The sequence below is a fragment of the Bombyx mandarina genome, chromosome 07 (genome assembly GCF_030267445.1).
Source record: "Bombyx mandarina strain Sakado chromosome 07, ASM3026744v2".
Classification (NCBI taxonomy): domain Eukaryota; kingdom Metazoa; phylum Arthropoda; class Insecta; order Lepidoptera; family Bombycidae; genus Bombyx; species Bombyx mandarina.
Genome location: NC_143214.1, coordinates 81,682 through 105,772, shown reverse-complemented (window position 1 = coordinate 105,772; position 24,091 = coordinate 81,682). Strand labels below are relative to the sequence as shown.

The 24,091-nt window shown below is 41.5% G+C and overlaps 3 protein-coding genes across 6 annotated transcripts in view; all 3 read right to left on the bottom strand.

The window, feature by feature from the left end:
* Positions 1-1,774: 1,774 nt before the first annotated feature.
* On the bottom strand, positions 1,775-3,792 carry LOC114250748 (small glutamine-rich tetratricopeptide repeat-containing protein beta). Its single transcript, XM_028184741.2, has one exon. The coding sequence runs from the start codon at positions 3,026-3,028 to the stop codon at positions 2,171-2,173; it is 858 nt and encodes a 285-aa protein (XP_028040542.1). The 5' UTR covers positions 3,029-3,792; the 3' UTR covers positions 1,775-2,170.
* Positions 3,793-4,714: 922 nt separating this feature from the next.
* Arp10 (Actin-related protein 10) lies at positions 4,715-9,941 on the bottom strand. The gene is made up of 7 exons (XM_028184732.2): positions 9,717-9,941; positions 9,202-9,354; positions 8,633-8,741; positions 7,802-7,910; positions 6,230-6,373; positions 5,418-5,629; positions 4,715-5,188 (listed from the first exon to the last, which is right to left on the bottom strand). The coding sequence occupies exons 1-7, from the start codon at positions 9,791-9,793 to the stop codon at positions 4,823-4,825; spliced, it is 1,170 nt and encodes a 389-aa protein (XP_028040533.2). The 5' UTR covers positions 9,794-9,941; the 3' UTR covers positions 4,715-4,822.
* A 4,838-nt stretch (positions 9,942-14,779) lies between these two features.
* Positions 14,780-24,091, bottom strand: part of LOC114250740 (uncharacterized) — a 32,099-nt gene continuing 22,787 nt past the window's right edge. For 3 of the 4 annotated variants that reach the window (XM_028184730.2, XM_028184729.2, XM_089728579.1), the window contains exons 2-7: positions 23,037-23,231; positions 21,349-21,453; positions 20,903-21,205; positions 20,220-20,440; positions 19,358-19,430; positions 14,780-15,920 (exon numbers count right to left, since the gene is read on the bottom strand). In XM_028184730.2, the coding sequence (XP_028040531.2) occupies positions 15,684-15,920; positions 19,358-19,430; positions 20,220-20,440; positions 20,903-21,205; positions 21,349-21,453; positions 23,037-23,183 (1,086 nt within the window). In that variant the 5' untranslated portion in view covers positions 23,184-23,231 and the 3' untranslated portion in view covers positions 14,780-15,683. The remainder of the gene's footprint in view (positions 15,921-19,357; positions 19,431-20,219; positions 20,441-20,902; positions 21,206-21,348; positions 21,454-23,036; positions 23,232-24,091) is intronic. The other variant, XM_028184731.2, reaches the window with a different exon arrangement.

The window sequence follows — 24,091 nt, the reverse complement described above, 5'->3', positions numbered from 1 at the left end:
AGTTCTTGTGGAAACTAAAATAATAATAATGTAACGGTAGGAGTTCTTGTGGAAACTAAAATAATAATAATGTAACGGTAGGAGTTCTTGTAGAAACTAAAATAATAATAATGTAACGGTAGGAGTTCTTGTGGAAACTAAAATAATAATAATGTAACGGTAGGAGTTCTTGTGGAAACTAAAATAATAATAATGTAACGGTAGGAGTTCTTGTAGAAACTAAAATAATAATAATGTAACGGTAGGAGTTCTTGTGGAAACTAAAATAATAATAATGTAACGGTAGGAGTTCTTGTGGAAAGTAAAATAATAATAATGTAACGGTAGGAGTTCTTGTGGAAACTAAAATAATAATAATGTAACGGTAGGAGTTCTTGTGGAAACTAAAATAATAATAATGTAACGGTAGGAGTTCTTGTGGAAACTAAAATAATAATAATGTAACGGTAGTTCTTGTGGAAACTAAAATAATAATAATGTAACGGTAGGAGTTCTTGTGGAAACTAAAATAATAATAATGTAACGGTAGTTCTTGTGGAAACTAAAATAATAATAATGTAACGGTAGTTCTTGTGGAAACTAAAATAATAATAATGTAACGGTAGGAGTTCTTGTGGAAACTAAAATAATAATAATGTAACGGTAGGAGTTCTTGTGGAAACTAAAATAATAATAATGTAACGGTAGTTCTTGTGGAAACTAAAATAATAATAATGTAACGGTAGGAGTTCTTGTGGAAACTAAAATAATAATAATGTAACGGTAGTTCTTGTGGAAACTAAAATAATAATAATGTAACGGTAGGAGTTCTTGTGGAAACTAAAATAATAATAATGTAACGGTAGGAGTTCTTGTGGAAACTAAAATAATAATAATAGATGGAACGACGAAAGTTGCGATTTTTATTTATATGCGTCGGTGAAGTATGACTTATAAAAAGGGTGTCTAAGTTGACGCAGCTCTAGTACCTACTCTCCGCGGAGACCGGCGGGGCGTCCTCGGTGTGCCTGGTGTGCGTGTCTGGTTGTAGTATTGACCCCGGGAACCTCCCTACTATGACCGGGTCCTGACCCCGAGCGGAGATCGGACATCGGGTGTGAGTGCAGTCATTTGGTGCGGTAGGGTCCTAAAAATATCGTTGGGCTCGCGGTCTGCTGCCAGACCGTCAAGTCCCACATACCCCGCGTGCCCCTTAGGCGCGGATACCTCGTAGGAGGTTCGGCACGCTGACCGGAAAAAAAACTTCAGTTCAATAACCTTTTTTTCAAATGAAGCTAACTAACTGAAGTAACATTTCCTGAGGCGAACGTCTCATTTCCACATCGTACTATCTGTTAGCTAATTGTAATTCTTACGTATTCCTTAACCCTATGTACAGATCTCACTGCAAAGGTGATCTGTGGACCATACTGTCAGTAAATCCTTCCCGTTTCTTCTCTCACCATTAGTTCGTTCTGAGCTGAAGAATTCTAGTCACATAAAAAATTTAATACAATAGAGATTTCCACCTGTCTTAAAATGAGCAGTAGCATTAACTTGGTGTTGTCTTTGGTTTCTGGACCACTCAACACCAAATAGGCTTTGATTTCATCTGCAAATATAATGTAATAAAAATAAACTGGTAAAATAGTGTACAAAATGATTAAATATTGAATTTGAATTCTATTTTCAAACCCAATCAAGATTAATGTTTTTTTTACTTATTGCCAATATAATAAAAAATATTATTTTGTTAATGTTCACTGACTATAATGTTCTTGAAATTAAAATTCCCTTTATATTTAAATATATATTTATTAAAATTACCAATTAGTCAAACATAAGCTAAGGATAGCTCGGGAACAAAAATTTATTACACTGTTCCCTAATAATTAAACACTTAGCACAAGTTTCTCTATGTGAAGTATGGTGAACCAAAATAATTTTAGTATCATATTCTTCTGGATGTTTATATAGGAACAGTATTTATTTGAAGCAGCATGTTTTACATCAGTATTAGGCTGAGTTGTAGTGTGATTTGAGAAACGTTTAACAATTTTTAACAAATAAAGTAAAATTTCACTCTTATCATGTGAAATTGGAATTGAGAGAGAAGACAAAAGTACAGACCAGTATGAGAATTGAGGATCCCAGTCCCCTCTCACAGGCTCAATACTAATACACATCATTCTCACTGAGAAGGTGGCTGATTTTCACCAGACCCTGGGGGCCGAAGCTGACGTCGCAGTTGCTCTACCAAATCAGGATTAGCAGCTTGCATTTGTTGTGCCAATGATTGTCCCACTTCTAACAACGCATTAATACCTCCTGGGGGCACCTCTCCTACACCCTGAGCTCCCCCTGTCGTTGTCATCAACCCTGAAATGAGGTTCTGCATATTAGGGTTAGTGAGCATCTCCGTAGCCATGTTGATCAAAGCAGGATTCCGGAGTAAGCCACTCAGATCGTTAGGGCGCTGTGCTAAGGTTTGGTCAGCGAGTTGGAGGTTTTCTCGGTAGGACTCGTTCTCAGGGTCGAGTTGAGCGGCGCGGGCGTAGGCAGCGCGCGCCTCGCAGTGTCTCTCGAGGGCGGTGAGCGCGAGCCCAAGGCGTCCGTACGCCTTGCTGTAGTCAGGCTGTAAGGCGAGTGCTGTGGTACAGTCGCTCACCGCTGCCTCGGGGTCGCACAGCCTGAAATGCGCAGCCGCGCGATTGCAGTAGTAGACCGCGTTTCTTGGGTCGATCTCTATGGCGCGCGTGTACTTTTCAAGCGCTTCGTTGTAACGCTCAGCTTTCATGAGCTCGTTGCCTTCGTTCTTGAGTCGTTCGGCTTCAGCCTTGTTAGCGGGCGGCCCCAGTCGCTGACGGACAAGCTGCAGTAAGTCCAGGCCTCGAGCCGCATCTTCCGTCGTCAGCTCGAAAGCGGTCTCAATGCATTGCACGCCGACTTCGACACTCTCTCTAGAATCAGGGCTCAAAGAATCGCCGTCCAATTGCTGTTTTAGAAAGTTCACGATACTCGCTGCAACTATTTTTATTTCGTTTGACATTTCTATTTTTAAGAATTGCTTTTAACTGCGCAAAATACTGAGCTTCTACGCTTCGTTTAGACTTTAGATTACCAATTTATACAGAAGGTAGATTTTAGACTTGTCACACATTTGTGAAACTAAATATCACAGTTGTCAAATTGACTTTGACAGTTTGGACGTTGCCTGCTTAATCATCAACAGCCTGGTTTTGGTCTGTTTTTTATAAATGGACCAAAACCAAATGTTTTAAGGGAAATCGAAACAGCGTTTTGGGTGTAAATAGCGTATCTAAAGACCCAGTCTGGCGAGAAGCCGATACAGCTACGAACTTAATTGTCTATGGAATGAAATCATAAATTTCTAAAGCTGCTAGTGAATGGCCATATGCAAAGAAAGAGAGAGGTAGGGATAACCCAAAGCCTTGGTACGAAAATTACTGGACTTACGTGATTTTGATGCGGAAGAATGATGTCACTGGATTTTTTTTTAATTCTTTATTAGAGCCATATACCTAGTTGTCGGCCCTAGATTATACACTTAATTGTTGTCGGCTGTGTAAATAGAGATATGTTTTCGTGGTGTTCTTGAGAAAATGAAAGTAATATCCATTGAATTTAAAAAACGGTCCGGAGTAAAGTTATCACAAAATTAATTATTGAAGTTATACTTCTTTAGGCGCGTTATGAAAAATTTATGAGAGTGAAATTTACGATGCGCGCCCACCGTGACACAAAATTAACAGAAATGAACTTGCCTACTAAATCGCTCATTACAATACGACCAACGTAACTTGGCGAGTCTGAATATAGCCGCAGGTGAACTTTCCGAACCGTACCGAGAATTGCCGAATTTATACGATGTCAAGAAAAGGGATGTCCAATATGCGTGTTTGAGGATGTTGTTTAATCGATTTTTTTTCACATTGATTAAAATTTAAATTAAAAGAAAAGAAATAAATTTAATAAATATAAAGTATAACTTCTTACGCGCGTACATAAGTACAAGCACCCTTTTTTTTTAAAATGAATACAGTTTTTTAATTAGTCGATGTTTCCATTTCTATTGTAATTCCATTGTAATATTACATTTAACATAATAATATGTACTGTAACTGTTATTAAGTCAACGAAGAAGTTGATTGAAGACTTTTGGCGGGAACGTGTTTTTTTACTGCTTCTTCAGTACATAATAATAGTGGTACATAATACATAATAATAATAATAGAAGCAGTAAAAATATAATTAAGTGTTAAATAATAATTAAGTGTTATTTTTTTAATTGCCGTATAGGCAGACGAGCGAGCATACGACCCATCTGATGGTGAGTGGATACCGTCGCTCATAGACGTCAGCAATGCCAGGGGCAGAGCCAAGCTGCTGCCTACCGTTTAATACTCTCCACAAGCCTCGTTTGAAAAAGGTGTTTACCATTTATTAACTGTGAGTAGCAAGTGCACAAGTGTAGGAAAATGCAACAAAGTCGCTGAATGTTATTTCGCGAGATTCTCCAAAAATTTAAGTCATAGTTTAAGAATATACTTAGACCATTTTACTGAGACTTTTTCGTTTTATTTCACAATGTTTCATTTACTTTTATTCCAATTTATTTCTATCTTAAATAAATCAAATTCATTCCATTTCGATCTATATAATTTTTCATATAGCAGAATAAATATAGGTCAGTGTCGCAAGAAAAAATACGGGATATTTTTAAATGTTTTATTAGTAAAGTATTTATTTGACACGACCCGGGTTGCGCAATATAACGATTTGATGTTACGATTAAAATAAATAAATGCGGCGCGCTCGGTTTCTACAGAGTGAGGTCGAGGTGGTCCCGCTGCGGGTGGTGCGGCGGCGTGTTGTCCAGCAGGTTGACCCAGTCCCGCAGGCGCCGCTCGCGACAGTACACGTCGCGCGACAGCAGCCGCCCGCCCCCCGCGCCGCCCCCCGCCTCGCCCGCGCCGCACAGCGCGCCGCCCAGCCACGCGCAGCTCATGTCGTGCGCCGGCGCCCGGTGGAACTTGAACTCGCCCAGCCGCAGCCGCGAGCTGTACGGCGGCAGCGTGCACAGGTGCGCCAACTCCTGGGACAGGCGAGCGCGCAGCCCTGGCAGCGACGCCGCGCCGCCCGTCAGCAGCACGTTGGCCGCCAGCGCGCGCCGCACGTCGATCGGACACTGTGCGGCACACGCGACAGCGGTTACACCACCGTCCAAGGACAATGGCAACGTCAGGGAAGTTTTCCTATCTTACCATTAACTTTCACGAAATTAAGCATTTTTTTGATCGCAGATACGGGCCTACAGTTAATTATGCGTATGAGATGTAACGTGATCCGTCATCGAGCTGATGTAGCTCATAGAGGGTGTTGGAACACTTCTCTGAGCGCAGTGGTGGCGCGCTGACCTGCATGATGCACTGCAGCACGATGTCGGGGAGGGAGGCCAGCTCGTTGTCGCGACGGAACAGCGGCTCGGCGGCCAGCTCCCGCGCGCGCCCCGACACGCACACGGCGCCGAGCCGCGCCAGCGGGTAGCGCACGCCGCGCGCCGGCTCCGGCGGGCTGTCCGACTGCCAGCGCAGCGCGCGCGCCCGCGGGCTCACGAAGCACGTCTTCACTGCGAAACGAAGCAAACTCTGGCATCGTTTTGAAGTCGTCGTGGCCTAAAGGATAAGACGTCCGGTGCATTCGTATCGAGCGATGAACCGGTGTTCGAATCCCACTGCCGGGTACCAATTTTTCTAATGAAATACGTACACAGCAAATGTTCACGATTGACTTCCACGGTGAAGGAATAACATCGTGCAATAAAAATCAAACCCGCAAAATTATAATTTGCGTAATTACTGGTGGTAGGACCTCTTGTGAGTCCGCACGGATAGGTACCACCACCCCGCCTATTTCTGCCGTGAAGCAGTAATGCGTTTCGGTTTGAAGGGTGGGGCAGCCATATATATATATATATATATATTGTAACTATACTGAGACCTTAGAAGTATATCTCAAGGTGTGTGGCGCATTTACGTTGTAGGTGTCTATGGGCTCCAGTAACCACTTAACACCAGGTGGGCTGTGAGCTCGTCCACACATTTAAGCAACAAAAAACATTTTTATAACCAGCTGTATGACTAATATTTTTATTTCGCTGAGATGACGACCTTTTAAGAAATGAATATATTAAAAATTGAGACTTGTATGGGCGGACGTCGCGCAGTACCTGTGATGTCCTCGAGCACATGGTCGGGCAGGTGCAGGTCGGAGCCGCAGTCCTGGCGCAGCAGGTTCAGCAGCTCGGCGCGCACGGCGGCGGCGCCCAGCGGCTGCGCCTGCACGGCGCGCAGCACCACGCACGAGTGCACCACTGCAAGTTGCCGTCTGTCCTCATGCCCTCGCCTGTCGTGCGACACTGCCTGGGGCCAGTGGCCTACAGCGCTGCGCTGTCTAGTCACTCGGTTAAGAACGAAAAAAAGCATTCGTATTTTTTCCGCAAAGGATTTTTTAGAACATAGTATAAAAGCAATTTTCAAATTTTTTTTTTTTTGGTACGTTTGTTGTTTGTGCATCTCCACCACGACTGAAAGGCTCTGCGGCTGTCTATGCGAGTAGACAAGAGTTGGTTTGGAGCAGAGCATAGGTTTTATTTCATGAATGTTGCAGAAAAGTAAACATTATTTACATATCTTTGGAACTTCCTTTCATGCTGTTAAATGTTAGAAATTCTATGACATTTTTTTTTATTTTTTTATTGCTTAGATGCGTGGACGAGCTCACAGCCCACCTGATGTTAAGTGTTACTGGAGCCCATAGACATCTACGACGTAAATGCGCCACCCACCTTGAGATATAAGTTCTAAGGTCTCAGTATAGTTACAACGGCTACCCCACCCTTCAAACCGAAACGCATTACTGCTTCACGGCAGAAATAGGCGGGGTGGTGGTACCTACCCGTGCGGACTCACAAGAGGTCCTACCACCAGTAATTATTACGCAAAATATAATTTTTCGGGTTTGATTTTTATTACACGATGTTATTCCTTCACCGTGGAAGTCAATCGTGAACACTTGTTAAGTACGTATTTCATTAGAAAAATTGGTACCCACCTGCGGGATTCGAACACCGGTGCATCGCTCGATACGAATGCACCGGACGTCTTATCCTTTAGGCCACGACGACTTCAAATATGAATAGTATGAAAGTAGCTCTGTCTGTCTGTTACGTTGTCACGCCCAAACAACTGAAACTGTTTTAGTGAAATTCACCGGTAGCATACAGAAACGTAATAGTTGAAATTCTGGAAACCGATATTGGCTAACGTACACCACACTGCTGACCGGAGCCCCGTCCCTAGCCTCTGTGTAGAAGCTTGTATATAAAAAAGGGTGCGTGTACTTATGTCCGCGCGTAAGAAGTTATACTTTATTTTTATTAAATTTATTTCTTTTCTTTTAATTTAAATTTTAATCAATTTGAAAAAAAATCGATTAAACAACATCCTCAAACACGCATATTGGACATCCCTTTTCTTGACATCGTATAAATTCGGCAATTCTCGGTACGGTTCGGAAAGTTCACCTGCGGCTATATTCAGGCTCGCCAAGTTACGTCGGTCGTATTGTAAGGAGCGATTTAGTGGGCAACTTCATTTCTGTTAATTTTGTGTCACGGTGTGCGTGCATCGTAAAATTTCAATCTCATTAATTTTTCATAACGCGCCTAAAGAAGTATAACTTCAATAAAATGTTCGATATTCTAATTGTGTAATGAATTTGTAGTTAGAAGTACGGTTACCGGCGGCCACCTCGGCCTCCCGGGCGCCCAGGGACACCACCAGCGTGACGGGCGCGCCCAGCGTCATCGCGCACATCCGCGGACTGTCCGCCCACACCGCGCCAGACACCTGAGAACTCTCCGCCTGTGTATCTGTCTCTATGATGGGACATGGTGGTTCATATGGTGAAGGCCATGAAATGTTTAATTTGGAAATAGTTAAATCAAATACACTATGGCCTGTCTTAAAATTATAAATCTCATTAGTCCATTGGACTTAACACTTTAAATTTGTCCTAAAAAGGGCAAGATCGTTGTCATGTCATTTAGCTCAGATACCAAAGATATTTTATTACGTTCAAAAAATTGTTCTTCTGTGTAATATTTTGTAATAGTTTTCTTGTTATGATTTATTCCACTTCACAAATGAATTTATTTTTTTACTAATGCAGGGAAAACTCTCAAGAGCAAGTTACATGACAGTAACTCTACCTTATCATCCCAAGTAGGTTCAAACACACAGATTATCTGTCTTCAAACAAGACCCTGTATGTGATTAAAAACGAATGTTACTTTTCAAATATACTCAAGTTAGACATTAATTACTTTAGTTGTTCATTTAAGTTCATTACAATTTTCTCCTTTGTCTCTTACCAGTATCAAGTTTATTAAAGAGCCCAAATATTATATTAACAGTTGGAAATTTGGAAATTGTCAGTTTTATTTTAAATTGTCTCTAACAACCTGAAAATTTGGTTCATAAAACACAATGAAGTCTTTTGGAGTCTGTGATTATGGTCAAATTTCAATGATTGTTGGAACAATAATATTGAAAGCTTATATTCAGCATACCTCATAATGTGTGAACAGTACTTTGGCTAGTGTTTCCCTGAACAGAGTAGGAGTGAGCAGGGACTCCACTACAACCACTTTACGTTCCTTTGGATTCACCAGGACATGCCTATGAAATCAAGATTTTTCAAATAAGCTTATTCTGAAAAAACAGAATTCTATTGCAAAGCACATTTCACTATGGTGATAATGTTTTTATTATTATTATAATAGTAATTAGTAAAGTTAATAAACTTGTTATAAAAGACTATGTCACAGGTTGTAGTTATGAAATGAGCCCTCTTCCAAATTTCTGTATTTCCTTGAAACATCTTTCAAACAAACTCTTTTTTAGTGGTAGTGGCTGGACTATGTCCTTCACATTGCTAGTCTTTATGGGTCATAGTAACCACCTACCACCAGGCGGGTTATGTGCATGCTGTCATGAAATGCTTACTTCACCAAGTGTGTGATAATAATAATTGTCAATGATATTGACGTCAATGACATTTATCTTTTATCAGCTTATTATTATTATTTATTAAATGTGACATTATTTTGTAAGCATTATGGACATTAAACATACAAACCTAAAATACAATAAATGTAACATATTAACTAGGTTATCATATAGCTCCTCAGGTGTAGAGTACTCATAAACCTTCTTGAATCTTCTTTCTGTCGAGCACCAGAATTGTGATCTTATAATACATCGTGGAGCTGCTTCACCAGTAAAACCAAACCTGAAGCAATAAAATGAATACAATGGTTTAATATTAGAAATTTTAATGTATTTCAGAACAAGTCCAGTATATTTTATAATGAAATAAAGTGTACTTGTAAAATGGAAATAATTATCACAGAATATTATGCTAATTTAAATTAGGAGCAATTGAATTTTTTTTAAATGTTCTTCTGTGATGATTTTATGACTAAGATGGTGTAGGTAATTAAGATTTTTTTTTTCATTTTGTAATCATATATCTAGTAAAATTCAGGACTCAAATTAAGCAAGTTTAAAAAGGTGTGGAATTGATTGGATTTATCAACTTAACGTGTTCTTTCGTTCTAAATGGTTAAATATAATGAGTTGCAATTAAGTTACTTGGTATATTCACTGCCCAAATCTAGCACAACGGCTTGTTTCTCTTGTATTAGAGCTATCCCTTCGTATAAAGCCATATTTTATTTAAGCATCTCTTTTTACAGTTTAAAGACAATACGTTGACTTTTCGTTTCTAATTTATATCTATACTTTTGTTATCATACAATAAATTAAATTGGAAAACACAAACTGTCATGCAAATCTTTTTTGACAGGTTGAAATGTGATGTCATGTTACGATTTATCATTCGTCAATTAGACAAGCAAAAGGAACAATGCCCATGCGTTAGATATTTTGTACAAAAATAGAAATCGTGTCTAGTATTGTGAGATGGAAAGGAATATCAACATGAAACCAAGTTTGATTTGGTCATCTTCAAAGTACCTAAGGGCTTATTAAGTATCAATCGTGGGCATTACAAGCAGCCCACAAGACGCAAACAGATTGCAGGCGCTCAAAAATTATTTTATCAGTTTATAAGAAGATTCGAAAGTAAGACAGATTGAAAAACTTATGAAGGATATGGAGCTGATTGTCCAAAAGCCCTATCAGCTCTTACAGTGCCTGACACTCCCAGCTCGTTACTGAGAGGTATGGAATTTGCCCATTCGACGGCTCTAGTCGTCATTTCAGCTCAATCGCCTCAGACGAAGGACCTGGATAAATTAGCGATAATAGCACTCAACGTAGCACTGTTGTCATACATACTAGTTGTATTGTGACAATACATTAAGGCTAAAGGAAATACTTCTAAGGTTTTCTTTTACGTATGATTTTTAAGGGTTAAGTTTACACACAGACACACGCATATTATAAACAACATTTACTCCAAGTTGTCTGTTTTTATTATTTGATTATTAGTAAAACCTGTCGGAGCTCTATGAACATTATTCTTTTTCAAGTATTCCATAGATTTTTTTAAATATAATATTCGTTTATCCAAATCTTATCTGAAAATTTGAGAAATCAGTGAAAACGTCAATTGAGCTTCAAGAGATGCTCCGTCGTACCTGTGGCGATTGGTTTAGTTCACGATCGTCGTACATGTGGCGATTGGTTTAGTTCACGATCCATTTGTGGTCTTCGAAGAGCCTATAGACACAGCAACTAGCATGTTGTCGCCCTCCTCGAGTCATGGGCTCCGTACCTAGTTTATTAGTAGTACAATTGGAATTGTTGGAGAGAACGCTGGAATCCTTAGTTGCGAGTCGACAACACAACCCATAATAGGTAAAACATAGGTTCATAAATACTACCGTTTTTAATGTATTTCCTTTAATTGAATACACTGTGTAGGTAAAGTAGGAAATTATTTTAATAGATCATAAATTATTTTATTAATTCTTTTGTATATGAGAGTAAATGTAGGATACTTTTCGAAGTAATCCTACATTTTTGCGTTTAAAACTCTTTTCTTTGACTTTAATTACTGATTACCTGAATGCACTCAGTTTGACAGCATCGAGAGCCGAGTATGTTAAATTGATAAGTTTAATTAATTATTAATTTCGTTTGGTACGTACAACACCTTCGAGTAAAAATGAAAGTTACGCGCACAGACAAGATAACCCGAGCTCTGCGGTACGTTACAGTGTCTATAAAATATATGTAGGTACTATCGCAACTTTATAGTGTCTTGGTTGATAAACTACGCGAGTAAGCACGCTAGCAGTAGGTAAAGATGTAGATACATGTTGCGAGTTTCTACATATTATTATACTATCAAGTGCGTGATGATGACAGCACTGTAGGTCGTTGCAAGTCGGACACGAATCTTCGACGCCATCATTACTTCCCTGCTATTCTACTGCTGCTACATAGTAATATAATAGTATCACCATTTCATTTATAATTTACTTACCTAGCTCTCTAATTTAGATCTTGGTGAGTGGTCATGAATTCAAAACTCGTTTAAAGTAGGACATGTCATGTTTTGAAACTCATTGTTGATGAACGCAGTCGTTCTAGGTGGCCGGGATAAACTCTCCTTAAATGAAAAGTGTGAATAACAACACAACAACACGGGGCACACGGCGAGAACGCCTGCGCGTGTCGAACCGCCATGCCTGTTTCTACCCTACCTATTCGATGGTAGCCTAAGGGACTATCCCACCTACGACTGGACGGATAGGTGAGCTCACGGGCTCAACCTGAGAGAATTTGCTAACACTAGCCCTAGCAAGAGCAAGAGCGGAATCGCGACACAATGAGAAGATTCGGCGAGAAACTCAATGGGCTGTGTCTATGGTTTAGTTCACTCGTCGAACTCTTCGTCGTAATCGACTAGTTCGAGGACGGTGGCTGGTATTTGAGAGGCCTAAAAGCACAAGAATGAATCCAGAGGATCACACAAGACATGATTCGGGCGACGGCGGCTTTGCGTTGCCCCATCGCGGTCGGATAAGTAATTAGGGACTGCCACGATAAGAAAGTTTTCGTGTCGCGCCGTTTTGTCGAAGTAGCGTTCTGACGCTTCGTTAAGATACTTACGTAAAGGCGCTAAATGAAGGTCGTCGTGTAGATCTACATTCCTCACATACCATGGTGCTCCGACGGCAATCTTACCGAAACGGGATTGGATGATCTGAGGAGAGTTAATGTGTGTAGGGGCTGTGTGAGCAAACATTACACTTCCATAGATCATAACACAATGTATACAAGTTTTTTAAAGTGTCACCTTGTTATCAAGGGACAATTTACTTCGTTTGCAGATCATGGGGTAGAGTCGACCGAATAGGAATGCGGCTAGGTCACGTACTGACTTGATGTGGGATGTGTGTCCGAATGTCATGGCCCTGTCGAGAGGGACGCCTAAGTACTTAGCCTTCGAAGCCCACGGCACGGGCTGGCCAAAGATTTTTATGGCAGGACTGAGTTACCGCGCCTAAATGGTGACGAGATGCAAGCAGTAGTGTCTGAAGGGCAACCCTCTTTGAAGAGCACAGCTGTGCATTTCGTGGGGTTGATGTCGATGCGCCACCTTAGAACTATATCTCAAGGTGTGTGGCGCATTTACGTTGTAGATGTCTATGGGCTCCAGTAACCACTTAACATCAGGTGGGCTGTGAGCTCGTCCACACAGCTAAGCAATAAAAAAAAAAAAAACTTCTGGAACCACTGTCCTAAATTGGTGACCGCGATCTGGTGTTTCTACTGTGAAACCTCAGGGTTCCATTTTGGGTCCTTTTTTATTTCTAATATATATAAACGATTTACCTAGTTTTATTGAGTCCCGACACGAGATCGTATTATTCGCAGATGATACATCTTTATTATTTAAAATTAAACGACAGTTGCAAGCCTATGACGAAGTGAATGATGCGATTTCGTGTGTGGTTCATTGGTTCCGTATCAATAACCTATTATTGAATAGTAAGAAAACTAAATGTATTCAATTTAGTCTAAAATGTATTAAATCACCTTTAAATGTGAGACAAGTAGCTAATAATGTAATTGTTTCTGAGGAATCATTGGAGCTTGTGGAGTCAACTGTATTTCTTGGTATAACAGTGGACTCCAAACTGCAGTGGGGACCTCATATTCATAAATTGGCGAGTAAGCTCAGCTCTGCAGCATACGCAGTAAAAAAATAGAATGTGAACAAACGCGGACACGGCTCGTTTAGTTTATTTTAGTTACTTCCACAGTGTCATGTCCTATTGCATTTTGCTATGGGGCAATGCGGCCGATGTAGAAATGATATTTATTCTGCAGAAAAGAGCTATACGTGCTATTTATAATATGCACTCAAGGGAATCCCTGGGGGAAAAAAATTAAGAAATTAAAGTTCTCACTATGCCATCCCAGTACATTTTTGAAAATTTGATGTAAGTTCGTAAACATATTGAGGAGTTTCCTAAAATGTCGGACATACATAATAGAAATACTAGGAACAAACACAAGCTTGTTGTGCCGATGAGTAGGTTACATAAGATACGAAATTCATTCGGGTGTTTGTCTGTGCGCCTGTACAACAAAATCCCACAAGATGTTCAGAACCTACATATACATAGGTTTAAGAAAACTATTAAAGAACATCTGTGCAATAAAGCTTACTATAAAGTCAATGATTATCTAGAAGATTGCACAAAGTGGGAATGAGTTACTCGCTCCGGGCATTTCAATATTGTAATAATTGTTATGTTATAATTACTTATTGTAAAAATGAATATTTAAAAAAAACTAATATTTAAAATAAAATAAAAAATCTAATATTTAAAAAAAAAAAAAAAAAGACATGCCCGCTGAGTTTCTTGCCAATTCTTCTCAGGACGGAGGCTAGTTTTTGTGAATTGGCGGTAGTTCTTTTTGACGTTCAACAAGTATGTAGGTACTTTCATTTATGTTGAATAATTTTTTTTTTATTTGATTTGAAACAATTGTGCGTTTTGTTTAGTAGGGAGGACGGTAGGACGTCGCTGAACCAATACAAGTGCGACTTCAAACTGTCTCAAGACGACAGCGACATTCGTGTTGTTAGCTCGTAATACCTACATGTGTTTTGGGACGGGTTCTTAATGGCTTCTACGTTTCGTAAATTATAACTTTTCTAAGAGCCATAATAATTACTTGATATAATCGCGATACGCCCCAAGAAGCTCGGCACAAACAGTTGACTACGTATGCACCCGCATATCGCTTGTTGGGCCACCCACAATCGATTGTTTCATTAAGGTCTCCAGGCCGACATATTACGACTCTCAAATCTTGTAGTTCTTTTGCAGTGACTATAAATATGCTTGTGACAAGAACGTAATTGGAGACATGCATTTCAAAAAGCCTCTGCGCCGCCCAGCGTGTGTTACAACAGCCCATCGCGAGCCAGTGCTAACAGCTCCGCTGGTGCCGGAGTCTCGCAGGTCCGCCGCCGAGTGCGGACCGACTTGTAGAAGACGTTACGTTGGTTGTTTCGCAAAGATGCTGGACTCATTTCTTAATAATTACTCCTGATATGGCACAGAATTGTCTTCGCAGTGTAACAAGTTGGCTATTGTTATACATACAACTTTGTGTTTGTTCTAATGGTGTTAGGTCAGGTGTTGGAGTAAAAATAAACAGAAACAATAATTTAACTATTTATTTCATTAAAAATTCCGCTATAATACATATTTACAAACATAAAAACGAATCAAAAATATTTGTCACGGTATAAAAAGCTTGAGCACAAATCGCGCCGAGCGCTCCCGAGCGTGGCCGAGCGTGGCCGAGCCCGGCCGAGCGACGCCGAGCGCTGTTCTCACTACACAAGTGGATTACCCGAGCAATGTACTGCCAGATTTATTTTGAAACTTTAAAGTTAAATGACGTGAATACTGTTTCGTAGTTACTGCTGTGTATAAATAGAATAAATATTGATGAAGCGAGTTGATTTTATTTTGTGCATTGGCAGTGCATTGTCCGACTACGAGATAATACATTAATGATAACACACGCACGTCAGTGGAACCGCCTCTAGTAAACAGGGGGTGTGCGCCTACCAGCCTCCCAGCGGCTTGTCTAACATTCGACACAAATATAAGGCAATACCTCTTTAAAAGGGGAAATAATTACAAAATGTTCAATACAGTAGTAAACAAATGAATTTCAAGTTAATAATAAACTACGTTTTAGTCCAATATGCAGCTCCTTTCAGAATTCACATCAGTTTTTCGCACAGTGCACAGTGCACAATTGCGCAGTGTACATAGTTCATATTTAGCACCCAGGTCGTTTAAAACGTTTAAAACACAAAAGAAGCTGTCAACTACTTTAGGAACAAAATAGCTCAGCCACAATGACAGGAGACGACTGCCAATTGTACATCGACATCGACATCGACATCGAGTAGGAGAAGTGCGACTTGATGTTCTGTTAGAGTTGATACTGCGCACGGGTGCGTTCACACCCGCCGACACCTCCACCGGGACGAGTCCGCTGACGCTCCCACCAGCCACTAACTAACTAACTAACTACAATGTTCTAAACACATTAAATGATGGAGGTGATGAGTCGCGCCTTGAAGTTGACTATCCTCTCAGAGGTTTGCGCGATGCGCAGGATGAGGTCCTGGATGAGGTTGGCGATGCCGCGGTTGGCGATGATGAAGAGTCTCGTGATGGGCCCGGGCACCCCCTCGGTGAGGTTGTCTCCCTTGGCGGCGCTCCCGTCGTCTCCTTCGGCGGCCGCCTCACCGCCGCTCGCGCCAGACGACGAGCCCGCTACCAACTGCCGACGTACAAGGCAATCGTTTAACTAACACTTGTATTATGTTCATTTTATATTCAAATGCTAAATTAGAATTCATGCTTTGTATTCAACGCGGTAAATTGTGTGCTTTAAGAAGCACCCGCATCGAGTCGGAATTGAGCCGATGGCAGAGTGCCGTCACCGATGATGTGACCTGGACGCGGCGGAGCGCACGATCGTGCTCGAGGGAGAAGCGGCACCGTCTTCTCTCTCTACAAATCGATATCGAGTTGTTGAGTGATGAGTCGTGGCGGGCAATGCCTGATTTCTGCGAGTACACCATTTTGTGGAAGTATGTGGCAGGATTAGAGAGAAACCACCCTTTTCTTTCCAACCCTACCTGTCACTATCGCCATCTGACTTAGTGAACTGGCCCCCTGACAATTTTAGGTGCCGAGTGTCGGTTTGAGAATCGGCAAAAGGAGACTTAAGAAGCTCCGACTTGAGAAAAAGCAACTCGATGGCGGGTCATCTCACCCCCTGACCCAGGACGGTTCTAGCCCAGGGCTGTGAGTCGGTGGCTTCGCCTAGCCTAAAATGTTTCAATCGGTTCAATCGAAAGTCCGGCGAGTTCCTCTCGATCAATATTAAAGTAAGATTAGAATTGAAGCTAACTACTTCAGCGGCTTCTAAATGACGGTGTTTTCTGGAAGCAAGACTACGTGTGTTTGTTAGTAATATAAAAGTAAATAAATAATTAGACAGACATAAACTATTACAGATAGTGAAGGTGCATGATGTAGAACGTATTTGTACAAAAAAATGAAGTAAAATTTTAGTACATTTTATATGTACAATAAAATAGAATCAGCAACAGCGATTACAAGACGTTGCTGCATCGACGCGGCATGACGCGGCATGACGCGGCACGAAGCCGCGACGCAACGCTGTCCGTCTGGACCTATATATGTGTGCAAGTTTTTGAGTGTGTGTGTCTGTGAGTGTGTAACAATGAATATTCACGAATTGATACATTTTTATTAAAGTGTATTTAAATTCTACGTCGCTTATTCTACGTTGGTCACATATTTATCGGACACGAACGCAGTGCTAAGTTATGCGAGTACACCCTCCTAGTCCAATGGGGAGGATATTGCTACTTTGAAAATCCGTCCATGGACGAACGACACTATATGATTTTATTAGTAAGTACTTTTGGGTAGCATACTAGTATTATTAACAATCTACAGTCTAATATCTACTTAAAGCTGGTTCGTTGTGGCATTATTCTAACTACATCGGTAGTGTGGTGCATGTAGGTGTGGGTGTGTGTGTACTTGTGGATCATTGGGGTCCAGTGTGGCTGTGTGTGAGGCGGTGAGGCCCACGTTGAGCGAGTCGGTGCCCGCGAACAAACGGAATGCCGAGCCGGCCGCGCGCGCCATCGCCTCCGCCGGACGCTGAAAATATATCTAATCACCCCCGGCACAGAGTGCACGTGTAGGTACGCAGTGCACACGTCCCACACGTCCGGAAACACTATGCTTCTGCCGCCAGTAGAGCTAGCAGAGATCTTTTTAGACGCATCGCATCGTACATCCGCCACTCGTCCAAACTAATTATTCGTAATTTTTTTCGCGTTTTCTATAACCGATAAATCTCGAATGATTAACTTTAATTTGAAGAATATATAATTCAATCCGCACAATTATATTTTAAGTCGGATAGTAGACCTCGGCATGTCGTCCGTTGTTACTACTACTACTCAAGGGATTGTTGCGTTATCATCATACTCATCAAATCCGGATGCAGAGCTGCTTCTGCGGGTGTAGAGACGTGTGGTGTTTTTGTTAAGCATTCAACCTTTTGTTTTGCTGACAAGTTTGTTACAGCGGTAGATTCAGCAAGATGTACAATGATTTTGTCGGCTGATTTTTTGTCTTGAACAATTAAACTTACGTTTTTAGAAACGCTTTTTGTAAGCGCGACCGTTCAACGAACACAAGAACATTATTTGCTTGTGTTTTTTATTCAATCTGTAGTTCAGCCGCAGTTGTAGCCCTCCACGATTACTTCCCGTGAAAGTTTAGATTTAACGATCCGCCATATATCTCGTGTTTTAAACCAAACTACCATTTTATTTTAAAGGAATATTCAATTGTTTTGTATTTTCACAAAATATATTTCATACCTGAATCATCGTCTGTCAATCAGTACCTATTTACACAATAACTCCTATTTGCTATTAAAGTGATAGGAAGAGCAGAAATATTAAATATTTTAATGATGTTCTCTTTCGACCCGGGGGTGTAGAAGGGTTTGGGTCCCGTCATTGCAAATGTTTTTGTAATAGAAGTTCTACGATCGATGTTTATCAAATCTGACGTTACGTATACAGACGAATATTAATTACGAGCGGTCCCGACAGACGTTGTCCTATACACTGGTCTTAGTTACGAAAATTTCAAACTTTTATTAAAAAATATATATTTTTTGGTGGTAGTGCGAATTATCAATCTACGTCATTCTCGAATCCTCAGGAGCACACAAAAAAAGTTAACAAAATCTGTCCAACCGCTTACGAGGAGTTAACTAACATACACACGGACAGAAGAATTATATATTAAGATCTATATATTTAAATTCTAAAGTAGCAGAATGCCATCTAGTGCGGTCGTAATGAATGACTTATACGATATTATTACGTGCTCTTCTTGCGCTTTTGCAGCCGATTTTAACTGTTTTATTTATAATGATAACAACAGTGTTGAGTGAGTACTCAATTCTGAAAAAATAACAAATACAATTACGAAGAACAAAATATAATAGAAGAATAGAAGAATAGAAGAATAGAAGAAAAGAAGAATCTATGGAAAAAATATATATTACCATATAATGTTAGTGTTGAATGAGATAGGTCAAAATGTACTAGTGTGATCTCTTTATTAATGTGTGGAATTGGGCTGTTTCGTTTTCATTTCTTTCTTTCATTTCATTTATTTTTACTTTACTTTAAACTTAATGTATGTGCTTAAGATATTAGATGTAACCCAGTTTGCAGTATGTACGTCTGTGCGGTGCTCGCGGCCGCCGGGACCCGGCGACGGCGACGGGAATGCCGTCCCCGCCCTGACACATGAGGTCAAATGCATTATATAGCAGCTGTCCTGTTCTTGATTGCGGACACTATCACTCATTTGCTACTGAAATAAGTAGGGCAGTGCCACCACGGGAAGGTCCTACCACTAGACCTAGACACTCGCGTGCAAGTACTGGGTCGATGACCTCATAGTTATTTAGAGAGGTTCTATGTAGATGTCCGTGCCACAGCGAATACAGGTTTTTCTTAAGAACTCTCGAAGAAAACTCGAATATGACTTGTAACATGATATACCGTAATGTTCAGGTAGAGGTTTAGACAACAGTCGGTCGTGCGGGTGCACAGATAGCCGTTACATGTGTTCTCGTGTCCTTACCCTGACGATGTCGAATAAGAAGTTACCGGAGCCGCCGCCAGAGGCGCCACCTGCCCCTCCGAACGACAAGAACCTGAAAGTAGACAACAATTATTGAGTGTGAGCTGCGCCGTTAACAACTCAAAATGCAGAGTTTGAAGCCAGCCACGCGCACGGCACCGCACAGCTGACCTACCTCGCTCCTCACCGGCTACACGGCTGCCTGCGCACATGCCTGGCTGTGTAAACTAGAACGTGAGAAGTTATCGGAAAAACTCAATTGTATTGCATTGCATGCCATTATTATTATCATTATTTAGACGAAGTGATTGCCCTAGAATGGTACTCTTAGTCTGTATGTAGCGACAGCCGTGAGACGCGGAGACGCTGTGGTCTGACCTCCTGGCCGCAACCCACTTGTTAATGTAACATTATTGTAATAGTGACATTAGCCGGGTCATCTCCCGATCGCAATGTGCGCCGTCTTGCTGTTCAAATTATTTTAAAATGAAAGTCATACTATTGTGATGTTTTTACATTACGAGTGTTCTAGGAATCTTACATAATTTTGTACTGCCGTTACAAGTTTATTGAAATGGCGTGAAATTAATTATTTCTAAAGCGAGCTATGAATAGCTCGAACGTGAGTTTTGTGTGTATTTAAATTGTTTTGTAATGTTGGCTGCACTGAGAGCGCAAGGCCTTTGTTCTCAATTGCATTACCTGTCGATAGGTTTTGTAACGTTTTCAACGAATGTAAAGTTATTAGTCGTAAAGAGAGTAAATAACCAGGAATGATTTTTAGTCTTTTAAATATGATTCGCTCATCGTTAGTCAAGATATTTATGTAAGAGTAATTATTGAGTGTCCGGTCCGTGGGTACCTCTTGTTCCTATTCTCCTCGCTGCCGTCGGCGTCGTCGAGAGTGATCTCGTCGATGCTGGCGCTGTTGGTCTGCGCGGCGGTCTGCTGGTCCTCGCTCGCGGCTCCCTGCTGGTCCGCACCGGCGGCGCCCGGCCCACTGCCGCTCTCGCCGAACGCAACGCGAACCTCTGCTTGCTGGGACTCCGCCCCAGATAACAGGTTCTCTTCCGCTATGGAGTTCTGCAAACAAAACGCAAAGCTTCACACTCGGAACCCACAGCGGCCGCCATGATCGTTAGTTCCGCGACTGTCTCTGTGTCGCGGTGTGACGAGAGCCCAGGTGTGCGAGCTCACGTCTAATGTATAATGTGTGTATTAATGAATACAACATGGCACGAAATGGCGCGTTGCAGCGGGTCGGTGACGGGCGGAGCGGGAGGGTCAGCACCGTGCTGCGTAGGTTGGTGCTGCGAGCTCCCGCTGCGGTAATGGATGACCGCGGTCGTCGCGTGACCTCGGCCGTGCAATTGTCCCAATTACTCATGCGGTTTAACTGACTATGTGCACGAGCCGAGTCGACAACTTGGAAGAAGAATGCGGTCGGAGTGAGTGAGTGATCGGTGACGTCAATGCGATGGAGTGACGATGCGATGACAAGGGCTCTGCCGCTTCGAGGCAGGCTGTGGTTAGTGCGGCGCATACCGGCAGGAAGAACAGAGCCCGCTTCCTGCGCGACGCAGGCTCTTCGGTCGTGGTGGTGGGGCTCGTAGTTGTGGTGGTGGTGGTGGTGGTGGTGGTGGTCGTGGTGGTGGTGGAGGTGACCGCCTCCTCGTCATCGTCGTCATCGTCGTCATCGTCGTCATCGTCATCGTCCAGGTCGACGGTCCCGCTGCCGCCGCCCGTGTTGCCGGCGCTCCGGTTCCCTCCTAGGAACGCTCTCAGGAATAGCGGCCCGAATGTTTGGAGCACGAAACTCGTTATTTGCTGTACTTTCTGATCGATTATCTAAAACATACACCGCCCTTACGACCTAGCTCGTGGCCTGAGAAACAATACGCTTGTAGTCGATTTGTTAGACCTGCTGTTCCTCATGGAAGCAACCAGAGCTTAGTTATAGTGAGAAGGACGACAGAGGGGGAGGTGGTTACCTGCGTGAGGGAGGGGAATAGTTGCCGCAGGATGCCGATGGTGCGCTTGTTCCTCTCACTGAGCTCGGAGCCGGGGGCGCCCAGGTTCAGGGTTGCGAGGGTCTCCTGAAACAAGACACCAACCAATTTCAAACTTGATTTTTTGAGCCGTTCACGTCACAAATCTGATGACCGTAGCACATTCTATTACTTACTCAATATTATCATTATTAGCACGTAAACAATGAACCCCCTCAACTGAATGTTCTCTTCTCGTCAGTGTGACGTTAGTAATTAGACAGTACGATTTTAAAACAAACAAAATATAAATTAACAATAAATTATCGTAAGCTGTGTGAGATAACATTGATTCGCTGGTTAGTTAATGCTCAATCACAATTCAATAGGTACTCATGTACCATTAAAGCATTGTTAGTTTGCTTCACGGAGTCAAGGGTTCATCACCTTGAGGTCGTGTCAAAAATAAAACAATGTCCAACGATATTACAACAAAGCCTGGTTATTAGGTAATCGAGACATTGATGAGTGGTAGGCGATTAGCGACAGGCGTGCGAGCGAGCGGCTCTTACGAAATATCGAAGATCTCTTACGACATTTCTTAAATTCATTTGACATTTAGATATTACATCAAACTTTAGAGTTATGTGTTTTAGTAGCACACGATTACATATTTCATAATTAATTATTTTGTTTCGCGAACGAAGAGTATGTCGAGTGGGTGTGTTTAAAATCGTGGATAGAGAAATTGATTTTATGGAATCTTTTACCATAATCAAAGTGCAAGTTCGTTATTCTCATTGTAATAGTAAAAGGAACGTTTATAAACCAATAATAAGACGACTGTCTTACAAACGAGACTTGGTCGTAGATGGCGATTAATGTGCTTCTAATTATTTTCTTGAAGTTTTGATATTTTGTAGAGTTGGAGTCAGTGACTGGCGGGGTCCACTACCAGACAAACAGCGCGCCGCTGGGAGGCTGAGCGTCCGTCATCCTCGAGCGATACCGAGTGGCGCTCCAAAATATTTGCTGACCGTATCACTAATCTTCAAATTACGTAATTGGACTTTTTACTTTTGACTTTTACATGCGAAGAAGAGTAGATACATTTTAGAGCCACTTTAGTTTTAATTGGGTAGGTAGGTGTCACTGTAATCCGGCCACGGAGCGCTCTAAGCATCGCTTGCGATTTAAAGTGCATGTGTTGCCAGACTCGCGCGCCGCTTATCTCGCGGAGGTGGTGCTGCCACAGAAAGCTTCCTTGAATCATTAACACCTCCACCGAAATCCCACTGCATTCATTAAAATTTACAAATTAACGCTACTACTTTATTAACCGAAACCGGCTCTTAAACGGTTACTGCATTGAGTGGTAATGGAGAGTATTACATTCTGATTGACACCTCTTCTGGGTGAAGACTCCATTATATAGCACATGGCTGTCCCACCCTTCAAACTGGAAAGAATGTCTGCATCGCGGCAGAAATAACTAGGACGATGACACTTATCCGGCTGGACTCACAATGAGTCCTGCCACCAACAAATACGCAAATCACTATCTTAACGAGTATTGTTTTATTACACGACGCTATTAGTTCATGTTGGAAGTCGTCCGTGAGCATGTCCCGGCATAGTCGTGTCGAATGTGAAGTACGAACATAAGTGGCGGTGCAGGCGCGGGTACAGACCTGTGCGCTGGCGGCGGGGGCGATGATCTCTATGATCTCCGGCTTGTCGTCCGCAGGGTCGGGCTGGGGGTTCGGTTCCGGGGCAGGGGCCGCGTGCACCCCCGCGAGTGCGAAAAACGCCATGAGGTAGAGTGACCTTCTCATCATGATTCTCGGGTACTATTTACAACTTTCAATCCAGTCTTCGTTTCTAATCTGTTGAGTTAAAAATGCGTAATATTAGAATAACACACAAAATCCTGAGCGTGTTTAAATTTTCATAAGCTTCATGTATTATATTCACTGAAGTAGGAAACCTATGGAAATGAAACGTCAACAAAAAATTCGTGCCACTGTGACGTCATCTGGCCACAAAACATGGCGGCTTTAGTGCTGCCCAGAAAATTTTAATGTTAGTAGGTTTTATCGATAAACGTTCTTGGCTTATTTTATTTTAAATATTGTTGAGTATGAATGTATTTGTAGAATTTATACTTTAATAGGAAGTAAGTATATTGTTATGTGCAAAGATGATGTGATTTAGATATTATGTGAAATCTAAGACGAGTTCGTGCTTCAAATTTTCCAAGTAAACGATATGACGATTTTTAAAATTTGCTACACTGATTTTATAAAGTTGTCGTTTGCCGCAAAACATAAAGATATGGCATAGTACAGTGCCATCAGTCCATTTCTAGCATGCTGAATGTTATCGTATTTTGAGTACGTGTTTTTCTTAGACTATTACAATCTATTTTAATTGTTTTGCTGACCTAAAGTCCGTAACACACTACCGCAGTGCACCTCAAGGAAGGTGCACCGCACTACCACACCGCATGCAAATTTTAAACTTATCAAGGGACCGCCTGATAAAAAAAAAACACCTACAGAACATTTATTCGTTAATGAAATTACAAACGTCATTCCTTGTGACTTCCTCTCTAAAATCACTTAATTAATAAATATTTAACGAATTTACAATAGTGTTTTACTCATTGCGGAATAAAACTATTTTATTTAAATAGTTCCGAAGAGATTTTGTCGGTAGCCTTTTTCCCGAAATATCTAAACAGAAT

Bases quoted from the DNA above. Each gene is read 5' to 3' on its own strand.
- LOC114250748 (XM_028184741.2), bottom strand. From the start codon at position 3,028: ATGTCAAACGAAATAAAAATAGTTGCAGCGAGTATCGTGAACTTTCTA.
- Arp10 (XM_028184732.2), bottom strand. From the start codon at position 9,793: ATGGCTTTATACGAAGGGATAGCTCTAATACAAGAGAAACAAGCCGTT. The intron at 7,911-8,632 runs GTATGCTGAATA...GAGAGTTCTCAG, and splicing joins TACTGTTCACACATTATGAG to GTGTCTGGCGCGGTGTGGGC. The intron at 5,630-6,229 runs GTACTGCGCGAC...TTCGTTTCGCAG, and splicing joins TGTGCTCGAGGACATCACAG to TGAAGACGTGCTTCGTGAGC.